We start from the raw sequence: 24,135 nt of genomic DNA, 5'->3' as shown, positions 1-24,135 counted from the left end.
TTTCCAACACATGATTGAGGTCCCATGCAGGTAATGGTGATCTTCTAGGAGGCCTTAAATTTTTGGTTCCTCTGAGATGCTGCTTTAGTAAAGGATGAGAAAAGATTGGTGGCTCTGTATTGTAATGAGCCGAAATGGCAGAGGCATGGATTTTAATTGATGAGAAAGATAGGCCTTTGTCAAACATCTCAGTTAAGTATTGTAATATCTGAGGAATATTTGGTTCTGCTGCATCAGTTCTTTGTGCTTGATTCCAAGCACAGAACCGCTTCCATTTATCAGCATAAGATTTTCTAGTACTAGGCCTTCTGGCTTCCAAAATGACATCCATCACAGCTTTACTGAGAGGTGTTGTTTGAATAACTACATGATCAGCCATGCTGTCAGGTTCAGTGTCTGGAGTTGATTGTGCAGGATCTGATTGTTTTGCTGGGACAGTAGTTGAGGTCTTTGAGGTGAGGTCCAAGCTGGGTATTGAGACAAGTTCCTTAGGACTGGGTACCAGTATTGGCGGGGCCAGTCCGGGGCAATTAGTATCATCTTTGGTTTCTCTTGTCTGACTTTTAGGAGGACCTTGGGAAGAAGAGGCAGGGGAGGAAAGGCGTAAACTGAAGGATAGGGCGTCCAATTTCCATGCTTGTCTGTGATAAGTCCTTGTGCAGAATCTTTTCAATTGATAATTTTGAGGAGAGGCAAACAGATCTATGTCTGGGCTCCCCCATTTCTCTGTTATCATGCTGAAGACTTGTGGATTTAGTTTCCACTCGTGAGGATCCATAAGGTTTCTGTGTAAATCGTCTGCCAGAGTATTTTGCTTTCCTGGCAGGAATTGAGCTTGAAGATGTATTTGGCAGGTCAAAGCAGTGTCCCACAGTGCCATGGCTAATCTGCAAAGGGGGTATGAGTGTGTGCCCCCTTGCTTGTTTATATACCACATGACTGTGGTGTTGTCTGTCTTTATCAGCAGTTGTCCCGGTTGAAGTAGGTCCTTGAAGGCGGTCAGGGCATTTTGAACAGCTAGCATCTCTTTTTGATTGATATGTAGATGCATATGCTAGAAAATAAGTTGCCGGTTCAGATCCGATATGGATTGGAATACCCACAGGTTGCAGATAAAATGAAGTTAAACTACTTCAGATCAAAAATTTCAGGTAGCTGCCGACGGGCACTTGAACTGCTTCTGCTTCGGGCTCCTCTTCGGCAAGAAAGACTGGGGTAATGGCGTCGGCTGCCTGTTTTATACCCCTGACGATCTGACGTCATGGAAAAGCCAACAGCATCCAATGCAGAAATCCTAAGACTCTGGTATTCGGGCCGACTGAGGGCTACCTGCAGGCAGATAACCCAAATGTCATGACTGCAACAGTGAAACATGAAGAACATCTCAGGTAGCGGCTGACTGGCACTCATGTGAACTACTTCTGTTACGGGCTCCTTGGCAAGAAAGACTGATGTAATGGTGTCGGCTGTCTGTTTTTATACCCCTGACGACCTGACGTCAGACCTGGAGCGACAGCAACCAATGCAGAAATACTAAGTCGCTGGTATTCGGGCCGATTGAGGGCTACCTGCAGGCAGATAACCCAAGTGTGATGACTGCAACAGTGAAACACGAACAACATGAGCCTGGAACAGAAGCCGTGCCCTTCCTGTCCTGGAGGTACCCTTTTCTATAGTGCCCTGTTGGACCAGATCTTGAATCACTTGAGGAATGAGATGGATTTGTTTCTTTTACAAGGAGGGGTACACATTTTGGGGAAGGTTTTTCCTACCAAGTCATAAAATATCCTTTTTCTACAATTGACAGAACCCAGCTGTCTGAGGTGATTTTCTGCCACAGGGGAAGACATTGAGAGAGGTGGCCAGAAATGGGAAGGTGGTAAGGGGGCTTTTGACAGTCACGCATTGTTAGGCCTGTCTGGAAAGGGCCATCTTTGATTAGTTTGGGAGGAGCTAGGTCTGGAAGAAAGGTTTCCTGACACCTTTTCTGTGTTTGAAGGTAGGAGCAGCAGAGGCCTTCCTGGCAAAACTTGGTGTAGTTTCTGTGAAACTTAGGCACTGGGGATACAAAGAGGTGCCTGAGGTTCTGCAGCTCTTTCCTGCAGACTTTTGAACAATTATGCTGTTTTCCAAACAGGAACTTGTCAAGAGAATCATCCATTATCTTGTTTCTGAAGTCATCTGGCAATGGCTGTAGTCTGAGTCAGGAGTACCCACGAAGGACTGATGCTGATGCAGCTGACCTAACTGATGCTTCAGCACCATCATGGCTGCATTTAATGTAGTGTCAGGTGACTTGTGCAGCTGAAGAAAGTTTAGAGGCAACCTGTGGTTTGGTAGGAGAATCTGGGAGGGAGGACACCAGAGTCATGGCCAGTGAAACTAAATCCAAAGCGAATTTTACCATATGAGCTTGGTAATTAATGGCTCTAAAGGCCAGGGTTGAAGAAGTATAAATTTTCTTCCCTAACCTGTCCATCACTTTGCTATCGTTATCTGATGGCAGGAGGGAAGAGGAGGGTAACTGTCTGGATTGCTTGTCTGCTGAGACAGCAATAACAGCTGATCTGCCATGGGAGGTTTAATAAGGAATTTGAAGTCATCAGGGACTTTGTAGAACCTGTCTGGTCTCTTAGAGGCAGGTGGCTGAGACTCTGGTGTTTTGGAAGCTGAGGCAAAAGCAAGTAGGCAGGGATTACTGGAGGTATAGCAGAGGGGGGTGGTGATGGCAGTTTATAAGTAGTTTATGAAGTCCTGGAAGACAACTTCTAGCATCCACAACCTTCCTCCAGCCCAAGTTCTTCTCTCCTTTGAATTTCAAGTTTTCAGGAATTAGTCTCTTAAAAAAATTAGTTTACTTTTACATTAACGCAGTTTTCTTTGCTCAAACATTTCACAAATGCAACAATCAGAATTCAAACATACTGCACCCACGCACTCAACACACAAAAAATGATGTCATTCTGTCTTGAGGCAGAATTTCTTGCCAGTACTTTAGGTACTTCTGAAGCTGGAGCCACCTGTCATACTTGTCCTATTTTATCTATTTTGATCAATGAAAGGGCTGTCAAGATAATTAACTGCAGAAAATTATGCCCAAAGTAGACACATCAATGACAGACTCCATTACAACATTTAAGAACAAAAAGGCAACTCTGTTCTGAAAACCAGAAGAGACAGACTCGGTCTAACAGGAACAATGGAAAGGTTTGAACTAAACGATAGGGTTGGAGGAAAAAACACACTACCAAATATAGCAGCAAATAAATACTAAAAGTAAGCCTGGGACTATCCCTCACACGAGAGCTGTTTAGTAACAAACACTGGGAAAGCAGAGAATAACACAGCAGTATGCGAGTTTTGGGAAGAAGGGAAAGTCTTAAAAAGTGCTAAGCTGACTAGGTGCCTGAGGCACCCAGCTCAGCTCTATTTGTTAAAATGGACAAAGTCAATCATATAAAAAAAAGAGATCATTTCTTTGTATACCTGAGCCCACAGCAAACTGCAAAGCACCTCTTGTAAAATTCCAAGATGAGGTTACCAAACTTGAAATTACAAAAGCTACTACACAGAAAAACTGATACTTTATGAAACCAATAAGCGAAATTGTGGTGGTCTAGTGGTTAGGACTTGGAGCTCTCTCTGCCATAGCCAAAGTCTGCTTATGGCAATTTATCCCTAATGACCTTAAGCTGTTCCTTTATGAAGTAAATCTGAGTTCCAGGACATTAGAGAACAACCCAAGTCCAATAAACCCTGAAGTGAAGAGTGGCACTTACCTGATCAGTTCTAACTGAAGATGTTCTTGATTTGCTTGAAAGATGGGTTTTTTTGTGAAAAGCTCTCCAAGGATACAGCTGAAAAAAGAGAAAAGAAATTTAGCATTCACCAGCTCTCCTTCCTTACATGATTTTTCACAAGTACTTACTAGAAGTTATTGAACAACAAAATGTCTTACCCACAGCTCCATACGTCTACTGCAGTTGTATATCTTTCTTCCCCAAGCAACAGTTCAGGAGGACGGTACCACAATGTAATGACTTTGTTTGTATATGGACGACTAAGAAGAGGAGAAGAAGAAAACTTGTCAAGCAAGTAACAATGAAAACTCTTCCAAAAAGGCAGCAATTTGCTCTCCATAAAAGTACATTTAAAACCCACAAGAGCACGTTCCAAAGATCAGTGTGGAATTAGTCTGCTTATGGCAATCTGGAGCTATTCTGTCTCCCAAGCTTTAAAAAACAAAGGCACAAAAGCAGTGGTTCAACTTGCTTCCCTCTCTAGTTCTGGGAAGCACCTCTGTAGACTATGGCCCTGACTACCACTCTCAAACCTTTTCTAGTTTTTGCTGTTGCATGACCTCATGATGTCACTTTATGTTGCCTCATATCAGAAGAAAACCATAAGTAGCATTTAGAAAGTACAGTTGTGTACACTTACCATAAATGTAGATGTTCGAGTGTATTTACTGTTGTAGTCTTTACATTTGGGTAATCTGCTGGCAGGTTGCCTTCAGTCGGCCTGATTAACAAAGTCTTGGATCCTGCGTCAGTTGCTGTCCCTTCTCCCATGACGTCAGGGGTATATAAAACATGCAGCCGACGCCATTACATCAGTTTTTCTTGCCCCAGATGTCAAGTGCCCCCCAAATGAGGAGCAAATAAAATTAAACACACAAAGTTATACCTCCAAACAAAAGCAAATACACCAAAAAGGCTTTTTAAGCATAGTAAAAGAAAGTAGAGGTATAGTCAGAGAAAAACAGGGTGCTGGAGGGAGGGTAACCAGGACTGCAACAGTGAATACACTCGACCGTCTACATTTATGGTAAGTGTACACAACTGTACTATGTCCTTCATGTTTCACTGTTGCAGTCATTACATTTTGGTAGATTCCCAAAGCTATGGTTGGGAGGAGGAAGTTATACAGCATTAGGACCAGCTATAAGGCCCAGCAAGACAGCAGTGGCAAAGCCAGCTCTGGATTTAGAAAAAGTGGTAAATGATAATGCTTGGTGAAAGTATGTACAGAACTCCAGGTAGCAGCTTCTAGAATATCATTGGTTGGAACACCTCTGAGAAAGGCTGGAGAAGTAGATGCAGCCCTGGTGGAATGAGATCTGATCCCCTGGGGGATAGGTTTTCCATGGTGCTTATAGCACAAATGAATGCAATGGCTTACCCATTTAGAAATGGGCTTGTTTTGAAATAGCCTTCACCTCTGCCCCAGCAGCAAATGCTACTAGCAAATGATCAGATTTTCTTCTAAATTTAGTTCTGTCCAAGTAGAATCCAAGTTCTCTGTGCATGTTCAAGGAATGCAGAATCCGTTCCCCTTTGTTCTGTGGATTTGAAAGAAGGTTGGCAAATGAACGGACTGATTAAGAACCACACTGGAAACCACCTTGGGCATGAAGGATGAATTGGTCCCCAAAGATACCCTGTCCACATGAAAGATGAGGAAAGGCTCCACTGCCATAAGAGCCTGTAATTCAGATATCCTTCTAGCTGAAGTGATTGCTAAAAGGAAGGCTGTTTTCCAAGAAAGAAATAAGTCTGCAGTAGCAGATGGCTCAAAAGGAGGTGCAGTGAGTTTCTCCAAAACAAAGTTAAGGTCCCATGCATGGGTAGGAACTCTCCTGGGTGATCTCAAGTTCTTTGCCCCTCTGAGATGCTGCTTGAGCAGGGGATGAGAAAAGAGGGGTGGTTCTGTGTTATAGTAAGCTGAAATAGCTGAAGCGTGGATTTTAACAGAGTGAAAAAGACAGGCCCTTGTGAAACATCTCAGTTAAGTATTGCAAAATCTGAGGTAAATTGGGTGCTGCTGTGCTCATCCCTAAAGATTGGGTCCAGGTAGAGAATCTTTTCCATTTGTCAGCATAAGATGTTCTAGTACTAGGTCTTGTCGCCTCCAAGATGACATCCATCACAGGTTTGCTGAGGGATGCTAAGGGTGAATTTAAGTGATTAGCCAAGCTGCAAGGTTCAATGTTGGAAGCTGATGGTGCAGAATTTGGTAGTCTTGCTGAGACAGCAAGGAGGATGTCTGAGGCAGGTGCCATGGAGATATTTGAGACACACTGCGCAGGAGCGGGTACCAGTGATGCTGTGGCCAGTCTGGAGCAATCAAAATCATTCTTGGTTTGTCCTGCTGGACTTTTAACAGAACTTTGCAGAGTAGAGGCAGAGGGGGAAAGGCGTAGACTGATAAGTTTTTCCAGCTGAAGGACAGAGCATCCACTTTCTAGCCTTTTTTGTGGGGAGTCCTTGTGCAAAATTTGTCCAACTGGTAGTTCTGGGGGGAGGCAAATAAATCTATGTCTGGGCTCCCCCATTTGCTTGTCAACATGTTGAAAATCCGTGGCTCCAGGTTCCACTCGTAAGGGTCCATGAGATCTCTACTTAGCCCGTCTGCCAGTGTATTCAATTTTCCTGGCAAGAATTGAGCTTGTAGGTGCACTTGGTAGCTAAAGGCCGTGTTCCACAATGCCATGGCTAGTCTGCAGAGGGGGTAGGAATGTGTACCCCCCCTGCTTGTTTATGTACCACATAACCATAGTGTTGTCCGTCTTTACCATTAGTTGGCCTGGAAGAATGTAGTCCTTGAAGGCTGTCAGAGTATTCTGCACAGCTAATATTTATTTTTGATTGATATGTAGGTGCATTTGATTTGGGTTCCATTTGCCCTGAATGCACTTCCCTGCAAGGTGAGCCCCCCCCCCCATGCATAGTCTGATGCATCTGTAGTTAGGGTTTGGGCGGCAGGGGGTAGTGTGAATGGCATTAAACGAAAACAAACTGGAAACTGCTAAAAAAGCGGACCGCACACAATAAGAGAGCTGGAACACAGGTTTAATACTCCACAAACGATAAGAAAATAAAAACCAGGTATTAGTAAGCGCTTTCGGCAGGTTCAAATAACCCGCCTTCATCAGACAACCACAGGGTTACAAAGGAAATGTCTTATACTACATAATTAAAAACATTGAGCCTATCAAATTAAAGTGCATTGTTGCATTAAAGGAAAAACCATGACAACCTTAAAGAGATGTCACTTCAACTTAAAAACTGCTAAATCGTGAAAATGTAAATACATCATTAGACAAACTGTCAATGCAGGAATTAAGCTAATGCATAAAATAAAGGCAAAGATATCCTTATTTAAATCCAAAGGAATGTTTGTGAGTTATTTTAAAATTGTATGTAAGTTGATTTTATAATTCACTTATTATTTTACCATATTTCAGGACAAAACATATCAACAGTCAAGAGCATAAAACAAGACGTAACTTATGCGTAATGCTAGAATTCGCCATACAAGGACGTGTAATATTTCTTATAATATGGCTATGCTTATTAAATGCCACCTACATTTACAGAGTGTTAAAAATGAAAATTATATAAAGTTAAGACTTATAACACAATGTGTGTCAAATTTAAGTCAAATAAAATTTTTTAACATGGTGTACCATCTACTATTATAACAATCAGCAACTATAAACTCTAAGATGTAATCTACTAATAGGATATAAATGAATGCTGATAAAATAAGCCTTACACGTAAGAATCATAAGGCTAGCTACTTGTTCATATAGAAAAAAGTGTGTACTTAAAAGTTATTTTCAACTAATGTATGGAAAATACATGATTATATGTGAATCCTAATAACACAATGACTCAATTATAAAAATGCCCCATAATTTTTACCTATTATGGGATAACCATTTTAGGACACATTTAATTGATAAACATTCATTAATACCAGGAAACATTAGGGCCCATGTGTTTCCTGGTATTAATGAATGTTTATCAATTAAATGTGTCCTAAAATGCAGTCTTGCATATGGAATTAGAAGAATGCAGGAGGCCATGAATGCCAAGGCTTGCAATATTTTTGTGGCCACTTGTTTGAAGTAAGTTATCAAATGAATTTGCTTCTCTGGCATGAGGAAAGCCATCCAGGCAGTTGTATTCAAGCTTGCACCCAGGAATGTAATTTGTTGAGAGGGTACCAGTTGTGATTTCTTTTCGTTTATGGTGTACCCCAGACAAGTTGGAACCTTTTTTTGCAAACGGCAGATGATTTAAAAGAATGTCCTGCTTTTCTGCCTGAATTAGACAATCGTCCAGGTATGGATATATCTGAATATTTCTTTGTCAGCAAAATGCAATTACTGGAGCCAGGCACTTTGTGAATACCCTGGGCGCAGTAGACAAGCCAAAGGGCAGTGCAGAGAACTGATAATGCATGTAGCCTGCTTTGAAGCATAGGTATCTTCTGCAAGATTCCCTGATTGGGATGTGGAGGTATGCTTCTTTTAAATCTAGAATTGCCAACCGGGCATCTTTGCCTAGCATAGGAAGTAATTGGTGAAGAGTCAGCATCCTGAATTTTGGAATGTCCAGAAAGGTGTTTAGAGTAGACAGGTCCAGAATTGGACGCCATGATTTGTCTTTTCTGGGTATCAGGAAAAGCCTGGAATAGAAACCTTGTCCCTTTTCCTGGTCTTGTACCGGTTGGATAGCCCCCATGCTTAAGAGGGAAAGTACTTGTTTTTGAGCCTCTGCCCACTGATTTGGGGGCAGGTCTGGCCACCAGTTTGGTGTTGGCAACATGTGGAAATGAAATCTGTATTCCTGGGACACTACATTTAAAACCCGTTTGTCCTGGGTTATGAGATCCCAGTTTATTTGCATGAAGAGTAATCACCCCCCCCCCCCCAAAGGGGCGGCTATAAGTGCTTAGTAATTTTAAAGGAAAGTCACTGAGACTGTTTACCATGGGGGGGGGGGGGGGTCTTATTTCCAAATTTGGAAAAGGAGGCCCCCCCCATTGCTTAGTTCTGAGAGTCTCCTGGGACTGAAACCTGGTGGTTTTGGTGTGTCTGGGTATGGCCTGAGAGTATCTGGAAGGAGCTGGAAAGGACCAATTCTTAGTAGGCCAGTGCCTACTAAATCTTGGAGGTTGCACTTGTAAGAAATATTTTACAGTTTGCATAGATTTAGCTTTATCTTCCATCTTAAACTTCTTCAGCCTTATTGCCAAACAGGCGGTGCTGATTTAAAGGAGCATCCAACAATTTCGCTTCAACATGATCAGGCAGAGATTGCTCCTTAAGCCAAGCATGCTTTCTAAGCACAGACCCAGTAACAGCAGCCCTGCAAGAGGCCTCTAAAGAATCAAAGCCACATTGCAAAGTATGTTTTCCAACTTGTTCAGCAGAATGCAATAAATCCCGTAAATCTTTATTTTCCACACAGTCAGAAATCATCATCATTTTCTGTTTAAGCAGTCCAATAATATGATGTTGATATTTTAACATATGAAATTGGCAGTTTAATGCCGATTGCCAATGTTGCAGAAGTATAAACCTTTTTAATCCCATCTATCCAGCGCCCTGGAGTTTCTCTCAGAAAACGTGGGATTTTTAGCAGTAGAAGCCTTAATGCCCTTAGGCCCCTGAGAAATGGTTTCAGGATCTGCAACGGGATTTTTGAAAAGGAACTTGTGGGAGTCAGGAACCTTGTAGTATCTGACAGGTTTACGAATCAGGGGCCATACTGGATTCCAAAAACACATCAACAATGTCTAGTACAGTTGGTATAGCCAAAGGCCTATGCTGAGGGAGAAGAAGAAAATCCCTAAGCCTCTTTTCTGAATTAGAAAATTCCTGACTTTCCCCGTGGAAATGCTCCCTTAAGGTATGTAAAGTTTCCCCAAAAGAAAAATCCTCAGGGGGGGGGGGGGGAGCAGAGGGAATGGAATCCTCTGCATCAGAATCCTCATAAGTAGGTATGGACAAATCCAGGTCATTAGAAGAGTCAGAAGAAACAGAGTCCTGATCAGAAGATTCATAGTCAAGCTCAGCCCTAGGCCTCTTAGAAGGGGGGGGGTGACTACCCCTGTTGTTGTATCTTTCGGCTTTTCCCAGTTAGGGGTCACCACAGCAGAACTCCGGTCCGCTAATGATTGGCAGTAGATTTTTACGTACCGAGTTGCCAGCCCTGATGTACAACCTTCAACGAAGGTACGCCCATTCACGCACGTCTCCACACAGAAGACGCTTTAGCTGAGAATCGAACAGGACAATGTCTTACTGTGAGGCGACAACGCTACTGCAGCACCACCACCGCAGTTGATTAGAGTAATTAGATCTTCAGCCATTTGGATAATTTGTTTTTAGGCATAGGGGCCTGAACATGTGGCCTGGTCGTCGGTTTTTAAGACATAGATCTAGATTTAGGCCTTAGTATTGAAGGTGGAGTCGGTTTAACATGCAAGTCTGTAGGCCTGAATACACCCTCAGAAGTCGGTGCCTGCACAGCGGCTCCAGACTCATCCAAGGAAGAGACATCCGCGGGTTCCATAGCTGAAGTATCTCGCGGCATACCGGACTCCGAATGGATCTCAGTAGAGGCCTGTGAGTCAGAAGTAGCGGGTACCAGGGGCTGTGAAAGGCGCCTCACTGTGTACCGGCGAACTGGCGACTGGCTTAGGAGAAGTGTCGTCGGCAGTTTTGGATCTCGATGGCCTGTCTCTGTCTTTATCTTTGCGTTTTTTCAAAATCCCGGTAGTCGGATGGCTAACCAACATCATTTCTGCATAATTAAACCGAGAACCGAAATATTTAGAGGCAAAAATGTACCGACAACGGATAGTGCGCTGATTAAATAAAGCACAAAACTGACAGCAAGGTATGTCGTGGTCAAGGCCTAGGCAAGGAATACAGTACAAGTGAAAATCTTTATGAGGTATTTGCTTTCCACAAGTAATGCAATTATTAACTTTTACTGACATTGGTAAGGAGCAAGAAAAAGTTTCCCCAACCAGGTACTTTGCTTTAAGTTGAAGACTTCGGTTCTGAAACTCGAAAACAAAAATTTCAGGAGTCGGCCGACCGGCACTTGCTAACTGCTTCGGGCACCGCATGGCAAGAAAGACTGATGTAACGGCATCAGCTGCATGTTTTATACCCCTAACTACCTGATGTCATGGAAGAAGGGACAGCAACCAACGCAGGACCCAAGACTTTGTTAATCAGGCCGACTGAGGGCAACCTGCCAGCAGATTACCCAAATGTAATGACTGCAAAAGTGAAACACGAAGAACATCCATGCATTTTAGAAGTGCTGAATGATGTAAGCAGTCTAACAAGCCAATGATAGTACTATAAATTAGTACTAGTTACATGACAATACAATCCACAATTAAATATTTCACCATCATCTTTAAATACCAATAAAAGCAATTTACTGTGCTGTGAAAATTAGGCTGGGTAAACTGATAAATCATAACATGTACAAAAGTATTAAAAACAATTGCACATACTATAAGTACAATTAAGTGCCTCTCATGCCACAGTAAGATAAAGTACAGTTGAGTACCTACCATAAATGTAGATGTTCGGGTGTATTCACTGTTGCAGTCATTACTCTTGGGTTATCCTGCTGGCAGGCTACCCGCAGTCGGCCTGAATTCCAAAGTCCTGGTCTGGCGTCAGTTGCTGTCGCCTCTTCCATGACGTCAGTGTGCCAGGGGTATAAAAGATGCAGCAGACGCCATTTTCTTCAGTTTTTCTTGCCCCAGATGTCAGTGCCCCCAAAAAGGGTAGGCTAAATATATTATGCCAATACACATACATGCAGTAAAGAAACATTTCCTTCATCTACAAGCAAATATACCACATAGGTTGTATAGAATAGAGAAGTACAGATAAACCCCAGCCAAAGAAAGGGGAACGGTGGGAGGGTAACCTGGACTGCAACAGTGAACATACTCGAACATCTACATTTATGGTAGGTACACAACTGTACTATGTTCATCGTGTTTCACTGTTGCAGTCATTACTCTTGGGTTGAATCCCAAAGCTGAGGATGGGAGGCTGGGCTAAATAGGATTAGGAGAGGCTATGAGGCCCTGCAGAACTGCAGTGGCAAAGCCTGCTCTGGATTTAGAGTAAAGAGGTAAGTGGTAGTGATTTGTAAAAGTGTGCACTGAACTCCAGGTTGCAGGCTCCAAGATCTCTTTGGTTGGTACTCCTCTGAGGTAGGCTGCTGAAGTGGGTGCTGCTCTGGTAAAATGAGGCCTAATGCCCTTAGGCACTGATTTGCCATGCTGAGAATAGCAGAAATGGATGCAATGGCCTATCCATTTAGAAATAGTCTGTTTTGAGATAGCCTTTCCTTGTGATCCTGCAGCATACCACATTAAAAGTTGCTCAGTCTTTCTGAAGGCTTTAGTTCTGTCCAAGTAGAAGCGTAGCTGCCTGTGTATGTCCAAAGAATGCAGAAGTTTCTCACCCTTGTTCTGTGGGTTTGGATAAAAGGTAGGTAAGTGAATGGTTTGGTTGAGGGCCACACTGGACACCACCTTAGGCATAAATGTTGGGTTTGTCCTCAGAGAAACCCTGTCTGGATGAAAAATGATAAACGGTTCCACAGCCATGAGTGCTTGTAACTCAGAGACTCGTCTTGCAGAGGTTATTGCTAGGAGCAGAGCAGTTTTCCAGGATAAGAATTTTATATCAACTGCGGAGGCTGGCTCAAAAGGAGGCAGTGTGAGTTTTTCCAAGACATAATTGAGGTCCAATGCCGGAATTGGTGCTCTCCTTGGAGGCCTGATGTTTTTGGCCACTCTGAGGTACTGCCTTATTAAAGGATGAGAAAATATAGGTGGTTCCGTATTGTAATAGGCTGAAATGGCAGAGGCATGAATCTTAATTGATGAAAAGGAAAGGCCTTTGTCCAGCATCTCAGTTAGGTATTGTAAAATCTGAGGTATATCTGGTACACACGTGTCAATGCCTTGTTCCTAGTTCCAAGCACAGAATCTCTTCCATTTTTCTGCATAAGATTTTATGGTACTGGGCCTCCTGACCTCCAAGATAACATCCATAACAGCTTGTGAAAGAGGAGTGTTCTGAATGGCTACATTATCCGCCATGCTGCCAGATTTAAGGTCCTGAGTTGGCTGTGCAGGATCTGATTGTTTTGTTGGGTCAGCAAGTGAGAAGTCTGAGGCAATATCCATGCTGGACCTTGAGACAAGCTCTTTAGGATTGGATACCAGTGCTGGCGTGGCCAGTCTGGTGCAATCAGTATCATTTTTGGCTTCTCTTGTCTGACCTTTAGGAGTACCCTGGGAAGGAGAGGCAGTGGAGGAAAGGCATACACTGTTAGATTTTTCCAGCTGAAGGATAGGGCGTCCACTCTCTATGCTTGTTTGTGATAAATCCTTGTGCAAAATCTCTGTAATTGGCAGTTGTGAGGGGAGGCAAATAGATCTATGTCTGGGCATCCCCATTTCCTTGTTATCATGCTGAAGACTTGTGGATCCAGTTTCCACTCGTGGGGATCCATGAGGTTTCTGCTTAGTTCGTCTGCCAGAGTATTTGTTTTTCCTGGCAGGAATTGTACTTGCAGTTGAACCTGATAAGTCAATGCTGTGTCCCATAAGGTCATTGCTTGTCTGCAGAGGGGGTAGGAATGTGTGCCTCCCTGCTTGTTTATGTACCACATGACCATAGTATTGTCCGTCTTTATCAGTAGCTGTCCTGGATGAAGTAGATCCTTGAAAGCTGTCAGGGCATTCTGAACAGCTAGCATATCTTTTTGATTGATGTGAAGATGCATCTGGCTTGCAGGCCATGTGCCTGAATACATTTTCCTGCCATATGGGCCCCCCAGGCATAATCTGATGCATCCGTTGTCAGTGTCTGTCTGGCTGTGGGTAAAGTGAATGGCAGACCCTTATTGTGATGACAGGCCTGTGTCCACCATCGAAACTCCTTTTGCAGGCATGGAATGAGGGTAATTACTGTCTCCAGGCTGTGGCATTGCTGAGTCCAAACACTTTTTAGATACCATTGTAGTTTCCTCATATGCAGTCTGGCATATGGAATTAGTAGAATGCAGGATGCCATGAAGCCCAAGGCCTGCAGGATTTTCCTTGCTGATAACTGGGTCTTTGTTGCCAACTTTTTGAAGTAAGAAGTCAGTTGCCTTTGTTTGTCTGGCGTGAGATAAGCCATCTGGGCAGTTGTATGCTTGCACCCAGGAATATTATCTCTTGAGAGGGTATTAGTTTTGCTTTATTTTCGTTTACCGTGTACCCTAGGCAAATTAGTAATCTTGGCAAATTAGTAATCTTTTTACAAACGCCAGATGCTTTAGAAGAATGTCTTTGTTCTCTGCTTGAATAAGGCAGTCGTCCAAGTAGAGATATATTTGAATTCCTTTTTGTCTGCAAAATGCAATTACTGGTGCCAGGCATTTTGTGAAGACCCTGGGCGCAGTAGATAAGCCAAAGGGCATTGCAGAGAATTGGTAGTGCATTGAGCCAGCTACAAATCTGAGGTATCTTCTGCAAGACTGTCTGATTGGGACATGCAGGTATGCCTCTTTTAGGTCCAAAGTTACGAGCCAAGCCTTTTGCCCAGCATGGGCAGTAGCTGCTGCAGAGTCAACATCTTGAATTTTGGAACATCCAGAAACGTGTTTAGTATAGACAGGTCCAGTATTGATCTTCAGGTTTTGTCCTTTCTGGGCACTAAGAAAAGTCTGGAGTAAAATCCTTGACCCTGCTCTTGTTGTGGTACTTGTTGAATAGCCCTCATGTCCATGAGGGCTGTAATTTGCTTTTGTGCCTCTGCCCATTGATTGTGTGGCAGGTCTGGCATACCCTTTGCCGTTGGTAGGGTGTGAAAATGGAACCTGCAGCCTTGGGACACTATGTTCAAGACCCATTTGTCTTGGGTAATCATTTGCCAATTTGGTGAAAAAAGTGCTAGTTTTCCCCCCAAGGGGGCTGCCAAAAGACAAGTGCTTGGATGTGGCAGAGGAAAGTCATTGGGACTGTTTCCTGTAAGGTTGTGATTTGTCTTCTCCACTTTTGGAGGTAGGAGCACCCCAATGTTTAGGCCTGTATGAGCCTTGGGGCTAAGATCTGCCTCTGGGACGTCTGTATCTGCCTTTTTGTGGCCTGTCTGACACTGGAAAGGACCAATTTTTTGAAGGCCAGTTCCTGCTAAATCTGGGTGGCTGCACCTGCAAGAAATCCTTAACTGTCTGCATCAATTTCGCTTTATCCTCCATTTTCTTCAACACCTCCTCTGCTTTAGCACCAAACAAAGTATCATGCTGTAATGGAGCATCTAATAATTTCGCTTTAACATGATCAGGCAGATTCTGTTCCTTTAACCACGCATGCCTTCTAATAACAGAACCTGTAACAGCGGCCCTGCAAGAGGCCTCCAGTGAATCATAACCACATTGCAAAGTATGCTTTCCCACTTGTTCAGCTGCATGCAATAAATCCTGCATTTCATTGTTCTCTGAATATTCAGAATTTGTCAACATTTTCTGTTTAAGCAGTGACACTAAGTATTGCTGATATTTAAGCATATGAAACTGACAATTTAAAGCCCTTACAGCCAAGGTAGCAGAAGTGTAAACTTTTTCCCGCATCTGTCCAGTGCCCTAGATTCCCTATCAGAGGGGACAGGGTTTTTTGCAGTGGAAGCTTTGACCCCTTTGGGACCCTGAGATATAGTTTCTGGGTCAGTAGCGGGGTTTTTATATAGGAATTTATCAGAATCTGGGACCCTGTAGTATCTGTCTGGCTTAGTAGGTGCAGGGGGTAAAGAGTCAGGGGACAGGCCGGACTCTGAAAATACATTATCTACAATGTCTAGAACAGGTGGAATAGTAAGGGGTCTGTGCTGAGGAAGTAGCAGAAAGTCCCTCCCTGAGCATTTTCTTAGATTCTGTGTAATCTTGGCTCTCCCAGTGGAAATGCTCCCTCATGGTATGCAGGGTTTCCCCAAAAGAATAATCCTCAGGAGGAGAGGCTGAAGGAATGGATTCTTCAGCATCAGAATCCTCATTGGGAGGAAAAGAATAATCCTGTTCAGAAGAGGAATCAGAGGAAATGGAAACCTGATCAGAAGAATCCTATTCTATCTCTTGCCTAGGCCTCTTATCAGGAGGGGGATGGCAACCCCTGATCAAAGTAATTAGATCTTCAGCCATTTTAAGCATCTGTTTTTTTAGGCATGGAAGTCTGAGTAGGAGAATGCTGTACTTGTTTCTTTGTCTTTAGAGCTGCTTTAGTCTTTGTCTTTGAAGCTGAAGATGGTTTAACATATAGCTGTGTAGGTCTGAAGACACCCTCAGAAGCAGATGCCTGCTCAGCGGCTCTGGACCCATCTGATGAAATGATTTCCGAGTGTCCAATACCTTGAGTATCCAGAGGCCCAGTCGGCTCCACGTGGGAGTCGAAAGCGGCCTGTGGCTCTGAGGTAGCGGGTGCTAGGGGCTGCGAAAGCACCTCACTGAGAACCGGCGACCGGCCTAACGGAGGCCTCGTTGTCGATTTTGGACCTCGGTTGCTTATGCTTTTCCTTGTCCTTGCATTTTTTGTAAACTCCGGTCGGCTGTTCTGGCGGCATTATACAATTAAACCTTCGGCCAAAGTAATGAAATGCAAAATCGAACCAGTGCTTAATAGTGCATTGGTTAAATCTAGCACAAAACCGACAGACAGCAACGTCGTGGTCAGGGACTAAGCAAGGAATACAGTAAGAGTGAAAATCCTTATGAGGTATTTGCTTCCCACAAGAAATACAATTGTTAACTTTTTCTGACATCGGTCTGGAGCAAGAAAAAAGTTTCCCCAACGGGGTACTTAACTTTAATGAAGACTTCGGTTCTGAAATTTGGATTTGAAAATCTCAGGAGTCGGCCGACCGGCACTTGCGAACTGCTTTTGCTTCGGGCACCGCACGGCAAGAAAGACTGAAGGAAATGGCGTCAGCTGCATCTTTTACACCCCTGGCGCACTGACGTCAGGGAAGAGGCGACAGCAACCGAAGCCAGACCAGGACTTTGGAATTCAGGCTGACTGCGGGTAGCCTGCCAGCAGGATAACCCAAGAGTAATGACTGCAACAGTGAAACACGATGAACATCGGTTCATGATGCATGTCACAAAGAAACCACAGCATATCTCACACACCTCTGCACTTGCCTTGTAACGGTAAAAAGTTGTGCAAATTGCAACTACCATAAAGAACAGTTGTATGAAATTTACTATAATGCTAGATGCCCTTCTCTTCTCTGTTGCAGTATTCTTAACATGAGGGAGTTCTCCACTGCAGGAGACCTGATGTTGGCCAGTATACAAAACTCTTTGACTACTGTAGGATGCAGGGTATGTCGCACGTAGGATGCTTCCATACATCGGTCATAAAAATGATGTACACACGCACCCACCTCAGAAATGAATGCCCCAGGAGGAAAGCCAGCCTATGGAAGGTAGGGTATGACCATCCAAAGAAAAGAAAGTACAGTTGTGTACACTTACCATAAATGTAGATGTTCGAGTGTATTCACTGTTGCAGTCATTACATTTGGGTAATCCTGCTGGCAGGTTGCCCTCAGCCAGCCTGAATTCCAAAGTCTTGGGTCCTGAGTTGACTGCTGTCGCCCCCTCCCTGACGTCAGGGGTATAAAAGAAGTGGCCAACGCCATTTTCTTCAGTTTTTCTTGCCCCAGATGTCAGGTGCCCCTTAAAAGGGTAGCCAAATTTTATATATATATATATATATATATATATATATATATATATATATATATATATATATATACACATATATATATATATATATATAAAAAACAATAAATGCACCAATATACATTTTACCTTCATCTATAAGCAAATACACCACATAGGTTGTATAAATCAGAGAAGGAAAGATAGGAACCATAGAAAAAAGGGGGATGGTGGGTGAGTAACCTGGACTGCAACAGTGAATAAACTCGAACATCTACATTTATGGTAAGTGTGCACAACTGTACTATCTTCTTCTTGTTTCACATTTGCAGTCATTAAATTTGGGTAGAGTCCCAAAGCTATGGTTGAGAGGCTGGGGCTAAACAGCATTAGTAGCGGCTATGAGTCCCTGCAGAACTGCAGTGGCAAAGCCTGCTCTGGATTTAGAGTAGAATGGCAGATGGTAATGCTTTGTAAATGTATGCACTGAACTCCAAGTAGCCGCCTCTAAAATGTCTCTGGTTGGAACTCCCCTGAGAAAAGCTGCAGAAGTGGCTGCAGCTCTGGTGGAATGTGGCCTAATGCCCTTAGGCACTGGCTTGCCATGGTGTGAATAGCATAAACAAATGCAGTGGCCTATCCACTTTGAGATAGTCTGCTTTGAAATAGCCTTTCCTTGTGATCCTGCAGCATATGCCACTAGTAATTGCTCTGTCTTCCTGAAGGCTTTGGTCCTGTCCAAGTAGAATCTAAGCTGTCTGTGTATGTCCAAAGAGTGCAGAATTCTCTCCCCCTTGTTCTGTGGACTTGGATAAAAAGTTGGCAGATGAACAGTTTGGTTAAGACACACACTGGACACCACTTTAGGCATAAATGTTGGGTTTATCAGAGAGACCCTGTCTGGATAAAAAATGATAAAAGGCTCCACAGCCATGAGCACCTGCAGCTCTGAAACTCGTCTTGCTGAAGTAATTGCTAAGAGCAGAGCTGTTTTCCAAGATAAAAACTTTATATCAACAGTAGCTGCTGGCTCAAAAGGAGGCAGGGTGAGCTTTTCCAAGACATAGTTGAGGTCCCATACAGGTATTGGTGATCTCCTTGGGGGCCTTAAATTTTTGGCTCCTCTGAGGTACTGCTTTAATAAAGGGTGAAAAAAAAATTGGTGGCTCTGTATTGTAATGAGCCGAAATGGCAGAGGCATGAATTTTAATTGATGAAAAGGATAGGCCTTTGTCCAGCATCTCAGTTAAGTATTGCAAAATCTGAGGAATATTTGGTACAGTTGTACCAGTTCCTTGCACCTGGTCCCAAGCACAGAATCTTTTCCATTTTCCAGCAGAAGACTTTCTTGTATTAGGACGTCTGGCTTCCAGAATGACATCCATCACAGCTTTGCTGAGAGGTGTTTTTTGTATGACTATTATCCGCCATGCTGCCAGGTTTAATGTCCTGAGTTGGCTGTGCAGGATCTGATTGTTTTGCTGGGAGAGTAGACGAGGTAATTGAGGTAAGGTCCAAGCTGGGTAACGAGACAAGTTCCTTAGGATTGGATACCAGTCTGGGGCAATCAGTATCATCTTTGGTTTCTCCTGTCTAACCTTTAGGAGTACCTTGGGGAGGAGAGGCAGTGGAGGGAAGGCATGTACTGATAGGTTTTTTCAGCTGAAAGTTAGGGCGTCCAGTTTCCATGCTTGTCTGTGATACATCCTTGGGCAGAATCTTTTTAGTTGGTAGTTGTGAGGGGAGTCAAATATATCTATGTCCGGGCATCCCCATTTCCTTGTTATCATGCTGAAGACTTGTGGATCCAGCTGCCACTTGTGGGGCTCCATGTGGTTTCTGCTTAGTTCATCTGCCAGAGTATTTTCCTTTCCTGGCAGGAATTGTGCCTGCAAGTGTACTTGGGTAAGTCAAAGCTGTGTCACACAATGTCATAGCTAGTCTGCAAAGGGGGTAAGAATGTGTGCTCCCCTGCTTGTTTATATACCACATGAGCGTGGTGTTGTCTGTCTTTATCAGCAGTTGTCCCGGTTGAAGTAGGTCCTTGAAGGCTGTCAGAGCATTTTTAACAGCTAGCATCTCTTTTTGATTGATATGTAGATGCATTTGGTTTGAGGTCCATGTGCCCCGAATGCATCTTCCTGCCATGTGGGCCCCCCAGGCATAATCTGATGCATCCGTTGTTAGTGTCTGCCTGGCTGGGGGTAATGTGAATGGCTGTCCCTTGTTCTGGTGACAAGCCTTTGCCCATCATCGAAACTCCTGTTGCAGGCAGGGAATGAGAGTAATCATTGTTTCCAGGCTGTGGCAATGTTGAGTCCAAACACTTTTTAGGTACCATTGAAGTTTCCTCATATGCAGTCTTGCATATGGAATTACTAGGATGCAGGATGCCATGAAGCCCAAAGCCTGCAGAATTTTTCTTGCAGATAACTGGGTCTTTGTTGCCAACATTGTGAAATAGGTAGTCAGTTGCCTTTGTTTGTCTGGCATGAGATAAACCATCTGGGCAGTTTTATTCAAGCTTGCACCCAGGAATGTTATATCTTGAGAGGGCACTAGTTTTGATTTCTTTTCGTTGACTGTGTACTCTAGGCATGTTAGTAGTCTTTTCACAAACGCCAGATGTTGAAGAAGAATGTCCTTATTCTCTGCTTGAATTAGACAGTCGTCCAAGTAAGGGTATATTTGTATTCCTTTTTGTCTGCAGAATGCAATTACTGGTGCCAGGCACTTTGTAAAGACCCTGGGCGCAGTAGATAAGCCAAAGGGCAGTGCAGAGAATTGGTAATGTATTGAACCAGCCTTGAATCTGAGGTGTCTTCTGCACGATTGTCTGATTGGAACATGCAGGTATGCCTCTTTTAGGTCTAAAGTCACAAGACAAGCGTTCTTCGCCAGCATGGCAGAAGCTGCTGTAAAGTCAACATTTTGAATTTTGGAATATCCAGGAATGTGTTCATAATAGATAAGTTCAGTATTGGCCGCCAGGCCTTGGCCTTTCTGGATACAAAGAACAGTCTTGAGTAAAATACTTGTCCCCGCTCTTGCTATGGTACTTGCTGAATGGCCCCCATGTCCATGAGGGATGAAACTTGTTTTTGTGCCTCTGCCCATTGATTTTTGGCAGATCTGGCCAGTCGTTTGCCTTTGGCAGAGTATGGAAATGGAATCTGTAGCCTTGTGACACTATATTTAGAACTCATTTGTCCTGGGTTATAATGTGCCAATTTTGAGCAAAAAGTGCTAATTTTCCCCCTAAGGGTGCTGCCAGAAGATAAGTGCTTGGTGCAGGCATGGGAAAGTCATTGGGACTGCTTTCTGTATGTTTGTGCTTTATCTTCTCCAGCTTTGGAGGTAAAAGCACCCCATTGTTTTGACCTATAAGAACCTTGCGCCTGGGATCTGCCCCTTGGGCGTCTGGATCTGCCCCTTTGAGGTCTGTCTGACACAGGAAAGGACCAATTTTTTGAAGGCCAGTGTCTACTAAACTTAGGTGGCTGTACTTGTAAAAACTCTAACAGTTTGCATAGATTTAGCTTTGTCTTCCATTTTCTTTAACACCTCTTCTGCCTTAGCACCAAACAAAGTATCATGCTGTAAAGGTGCATCTAGTAATTTAACCTTAACATGATCAGGCAGATTTTGTTCCTTTAACCAAGCATGCCTCCTAATTAAAGAACCTGTTACTGCGGCCCTGCAGGAGGCCTCCAAAGAATCAAAACCACATTGGAAAGTATGCTTTCCAGCTTGTTCAGCTGCATGCAATAAATCCTGCATTTCCTTGTTTTCAGCACATTCAGAATTTAACATAATTTTCTGTTTAAGGAATCCCATGAGATGTTGCTGATACTTGAGCATATGAAAATAGAAGTTATGTTCTTACCATAACGTTCCATGTTAGTTGTCTTCTTCTCGCCTTCTTCTTGCTGGATGGGTTCGGAGCCGACCTCGCCACTGCCACTCTAAAAGCTCGAGAGTTGGTTCCACCGGCTCGAGGCTCCCCTTATATCCCACAATGCTAGGCGTGAGTTACCTCAGATCTCGTTTGTGAGCTAGGCCCAGCTAATAATACAACCAGAATAACTGGAAAGAGAGTCCACCTCTATAAACAAAGGGGAAGAGAAAGGTGACCTAAAGCCCGATCCAGGAAAATATGCACAGCAGAGCATATACCTATAGTAAAGAGGTGGTAGAAAGAGAGGTCACAATCAAACTCCTCTAGGTCTGTCCAGGCCAGGGGGAAGGAGGGTGGGACGCAAGAAGAAGGCGAGAAGAAGACAACTAACATGGAACGTTATGGTAAGAACATAACTTCTATATGTTAAGTTGTCTATCTCGCCTTCATTCTTGCTGGATGGGACCGCGTCCCTAGCACCTTGTCCCGGGTGGCCTAACGGAACAGACTCTTGAGAACAGTGGTACCAAAGTTAGCTCTATGTCTGGAAGCTAAATCCAACTTATAATGTGAAATGAAAGTGTGAGGAGTAGCCCAAGTAGCCGCTGCACAAATGGTGTCAATAGGCAGTCTGTCTTGGAAAGCTATAGAAGTAGCCAAAGCTCTGGTGGAATGGGCCTTAGGTTTATTAGGCAGCTTTTGGTGTCTAATTTCATAAACAATGGAAATCAGAGATGTTAGCCATCTAGATAGTGATACCTTGGAAACAGAAAGTCCCTTTCTGCCTTCTGCATAAGAGACAAACAGCTGGTCAGTTTTTCTGAATTGTTTGGTCCTATCCAAATAGTACCTTAACTGACGATGAACATCTAGCCAATGCAATTTTGTTCAGACCTATTAGAATACCCTGGAAAAAACACAGAGAGGTCAATGCTTTGATTTAGGTTAGACGCAGAGGCCACTTTAGGTAAAAAGGACGGGTTGGTTCGTAAGGATACCCTGTCTTTATGGAACAACAGATAAGGAGGTCGACAGCTGAGTGCATGAAGTTCTGAAACTCTTCTAGCTGAAGTAATAGCTACGAGAAAGAGAGTTTTCCATGATAGCAATTTTAATGAACAGGAAGCTGCAGATTCGAAAGGGGGGAGAATCAAAGAACTGAGAACTAAATTAAGGTCCCAAGGAGGAGGAGGATTTCTTATAGGAGGTCTGAGTAGAAAAACTCCCTTCAAAAAGGCTTTGCAAAGCTTGTGGGACATAATGGCAGACTCTGAAATGCCCACATGAAAGTTAGATATAGCTGCCAATTGAACTTTGAGAGTAGAAGGAGATGAACCTGCATGAAAGAGTTCAGCTAGAAAATCAAGAACCATATGGATGGGAGCAGTGAAAGGATCTAAGTCCCTTCCTTGAGCCCAATAGGCAAAACGTTTCCACTTACTAAGATAAATTTTTCGAGTGGAAGATTTATGTGAAGCTATTAAAATATCTCGAACAGTGTGAGATATTTGAGGAAGCCTGGCTAGGGTAGGAACTGGAGGAACCAAGCAGTGAGGTTCAGAGAGGGGAGCGAACGATGTAACTGACCCGATTGATGGATCAAAAGATCTGGAACTAGGTCCAGATGCCAAGGTTGCTCCAACAGAAATTGATGTAGAAAGGGGAACCAAACCTGTCGAGGCCAGTAAGGAGCAATGAGGATCAGAGGCCTTCTGAGCGATAGCTTTCTGTATCACTTGAGAGATTAGTGGGAAGGGAGGAAATGCATACAGAAGTCCCCGGGGCCAAACTTGGACTAGAGCGTCTCTGCTGGACTGGCCTGGTAACGGGAATAGGGTGAAATAATCTCGGCACTTGCTGTTTTGGGGAGTAGCAAAAAGGTCGCAGCAAGGCTGACCCCACTCGAGAAAAATCTTTCTCGCAATAGAATCTTTCAGAGACCACTCGTGAGGCATGAGGATAGCTCTGCTCAACTTGTCCGCGATTTGATTGGACTTCCCGGGGATGTGCGTTGCTATCAGAAAACGCTGAGAAGAAATCGCCCATTGCCACAGTCTGAGTGCTTCTCGACATAGGGGATAGGACCTGGTTCCGCCTTGTTTGTTGACATACCACACTACAGACATATTGTCCGTCTGGATTGCTATCGTTCCCAAGGGAAGAGAGTCTTGAAGGGCTTGCAACGCTAAAAGCACTGCTCTCATCTCTAGAACATTTATGTGCAAGTGGCATTCGTCTGGTCGCCATATGCCCTGGACAGTTCTGCCCTGATAATGCCCCCCCCACCCGATCAGGGAGGCGTCCGTTGTCAGAGTAGCAACCGGAGGGGAAGGAACAAAGGGTCTTCCCAAGAGGAGCTGAGGGGAAGACATCCACCACAGAAGATGATTCTTGCATGTTTGCGTAATCATAATGGTGTGAGACATCGGAAGTTGTTGGTATGACCATTGTGTGAAGAGCATCCATTGAAGGATTCTCATGTGGAATCTGGCTAATGGAAGCAGAGGTATGGCAGCCGCCATAATCCCTAATACTTTCAGAACTAACCTGGCTTTGACTCTGTTGTTGCTGAAGAGAAGCGAGACCAGTTTGCGTATGTCTGTTATTCTCTGATCTGTTAGTCTCGCAGACATGTTGACTGTGTCTAGATTTGCGCCTATGAAGGTAATAGCGACAAGGCGACAAAAC

At 43.7% G+C, this 24,135-nt stretch overlaps 1 protein-coding gene across 3 annotated transcripts in view; it reads right to left on the bottom strand.

The window, feature by feature from the left end:
- The window catches only part of CDK13 (cyclin dependent kinase 13), a 2,153,482-nt gene that overhangs the window by 421,074 nt on the left and 1,708,273 nt on the right, over positions 1-24,135 (bottom strand). For all 3 annotated transcript variants that reach the window (XM_044064803.1, XM_044064806.1, XM_044064804.1), the window contains 2 exons: positions 3,959-4,060; positions 3,780-3,857 (listed from right to left, as the gene is read on the bottom strand). In XM_044064803.1, coding sequence (XP_043920738.1) covers positions 3,780-3,857; positions 3,959-4,060 — 180 coding nt within the window. The remainder of the gene's footprint in view (positions 1-3,779; positions 3,858-3,958; positions 4,061-24,135) is intronic.

The sequence above is a fragment of the Protopterus annectens genome, chromosome 3.part0 (assembly GCF_019279795.1).
Source record: "Protopterus annectens isolate FY-2018-M chromosome 3.part0, PAN1.0, whole genome shotgun sequence".
NCBI lineage: Eukaryota > Metazoa > Chordata > Ceratodontiformes > Protopteridae > Protopterus > Protopterus annectens.
The sequence above is the reverse complement of the archived record's forward strand: the minus strand, read 5'-3'. Positions and strand labels throughout refer to the sequence as shown.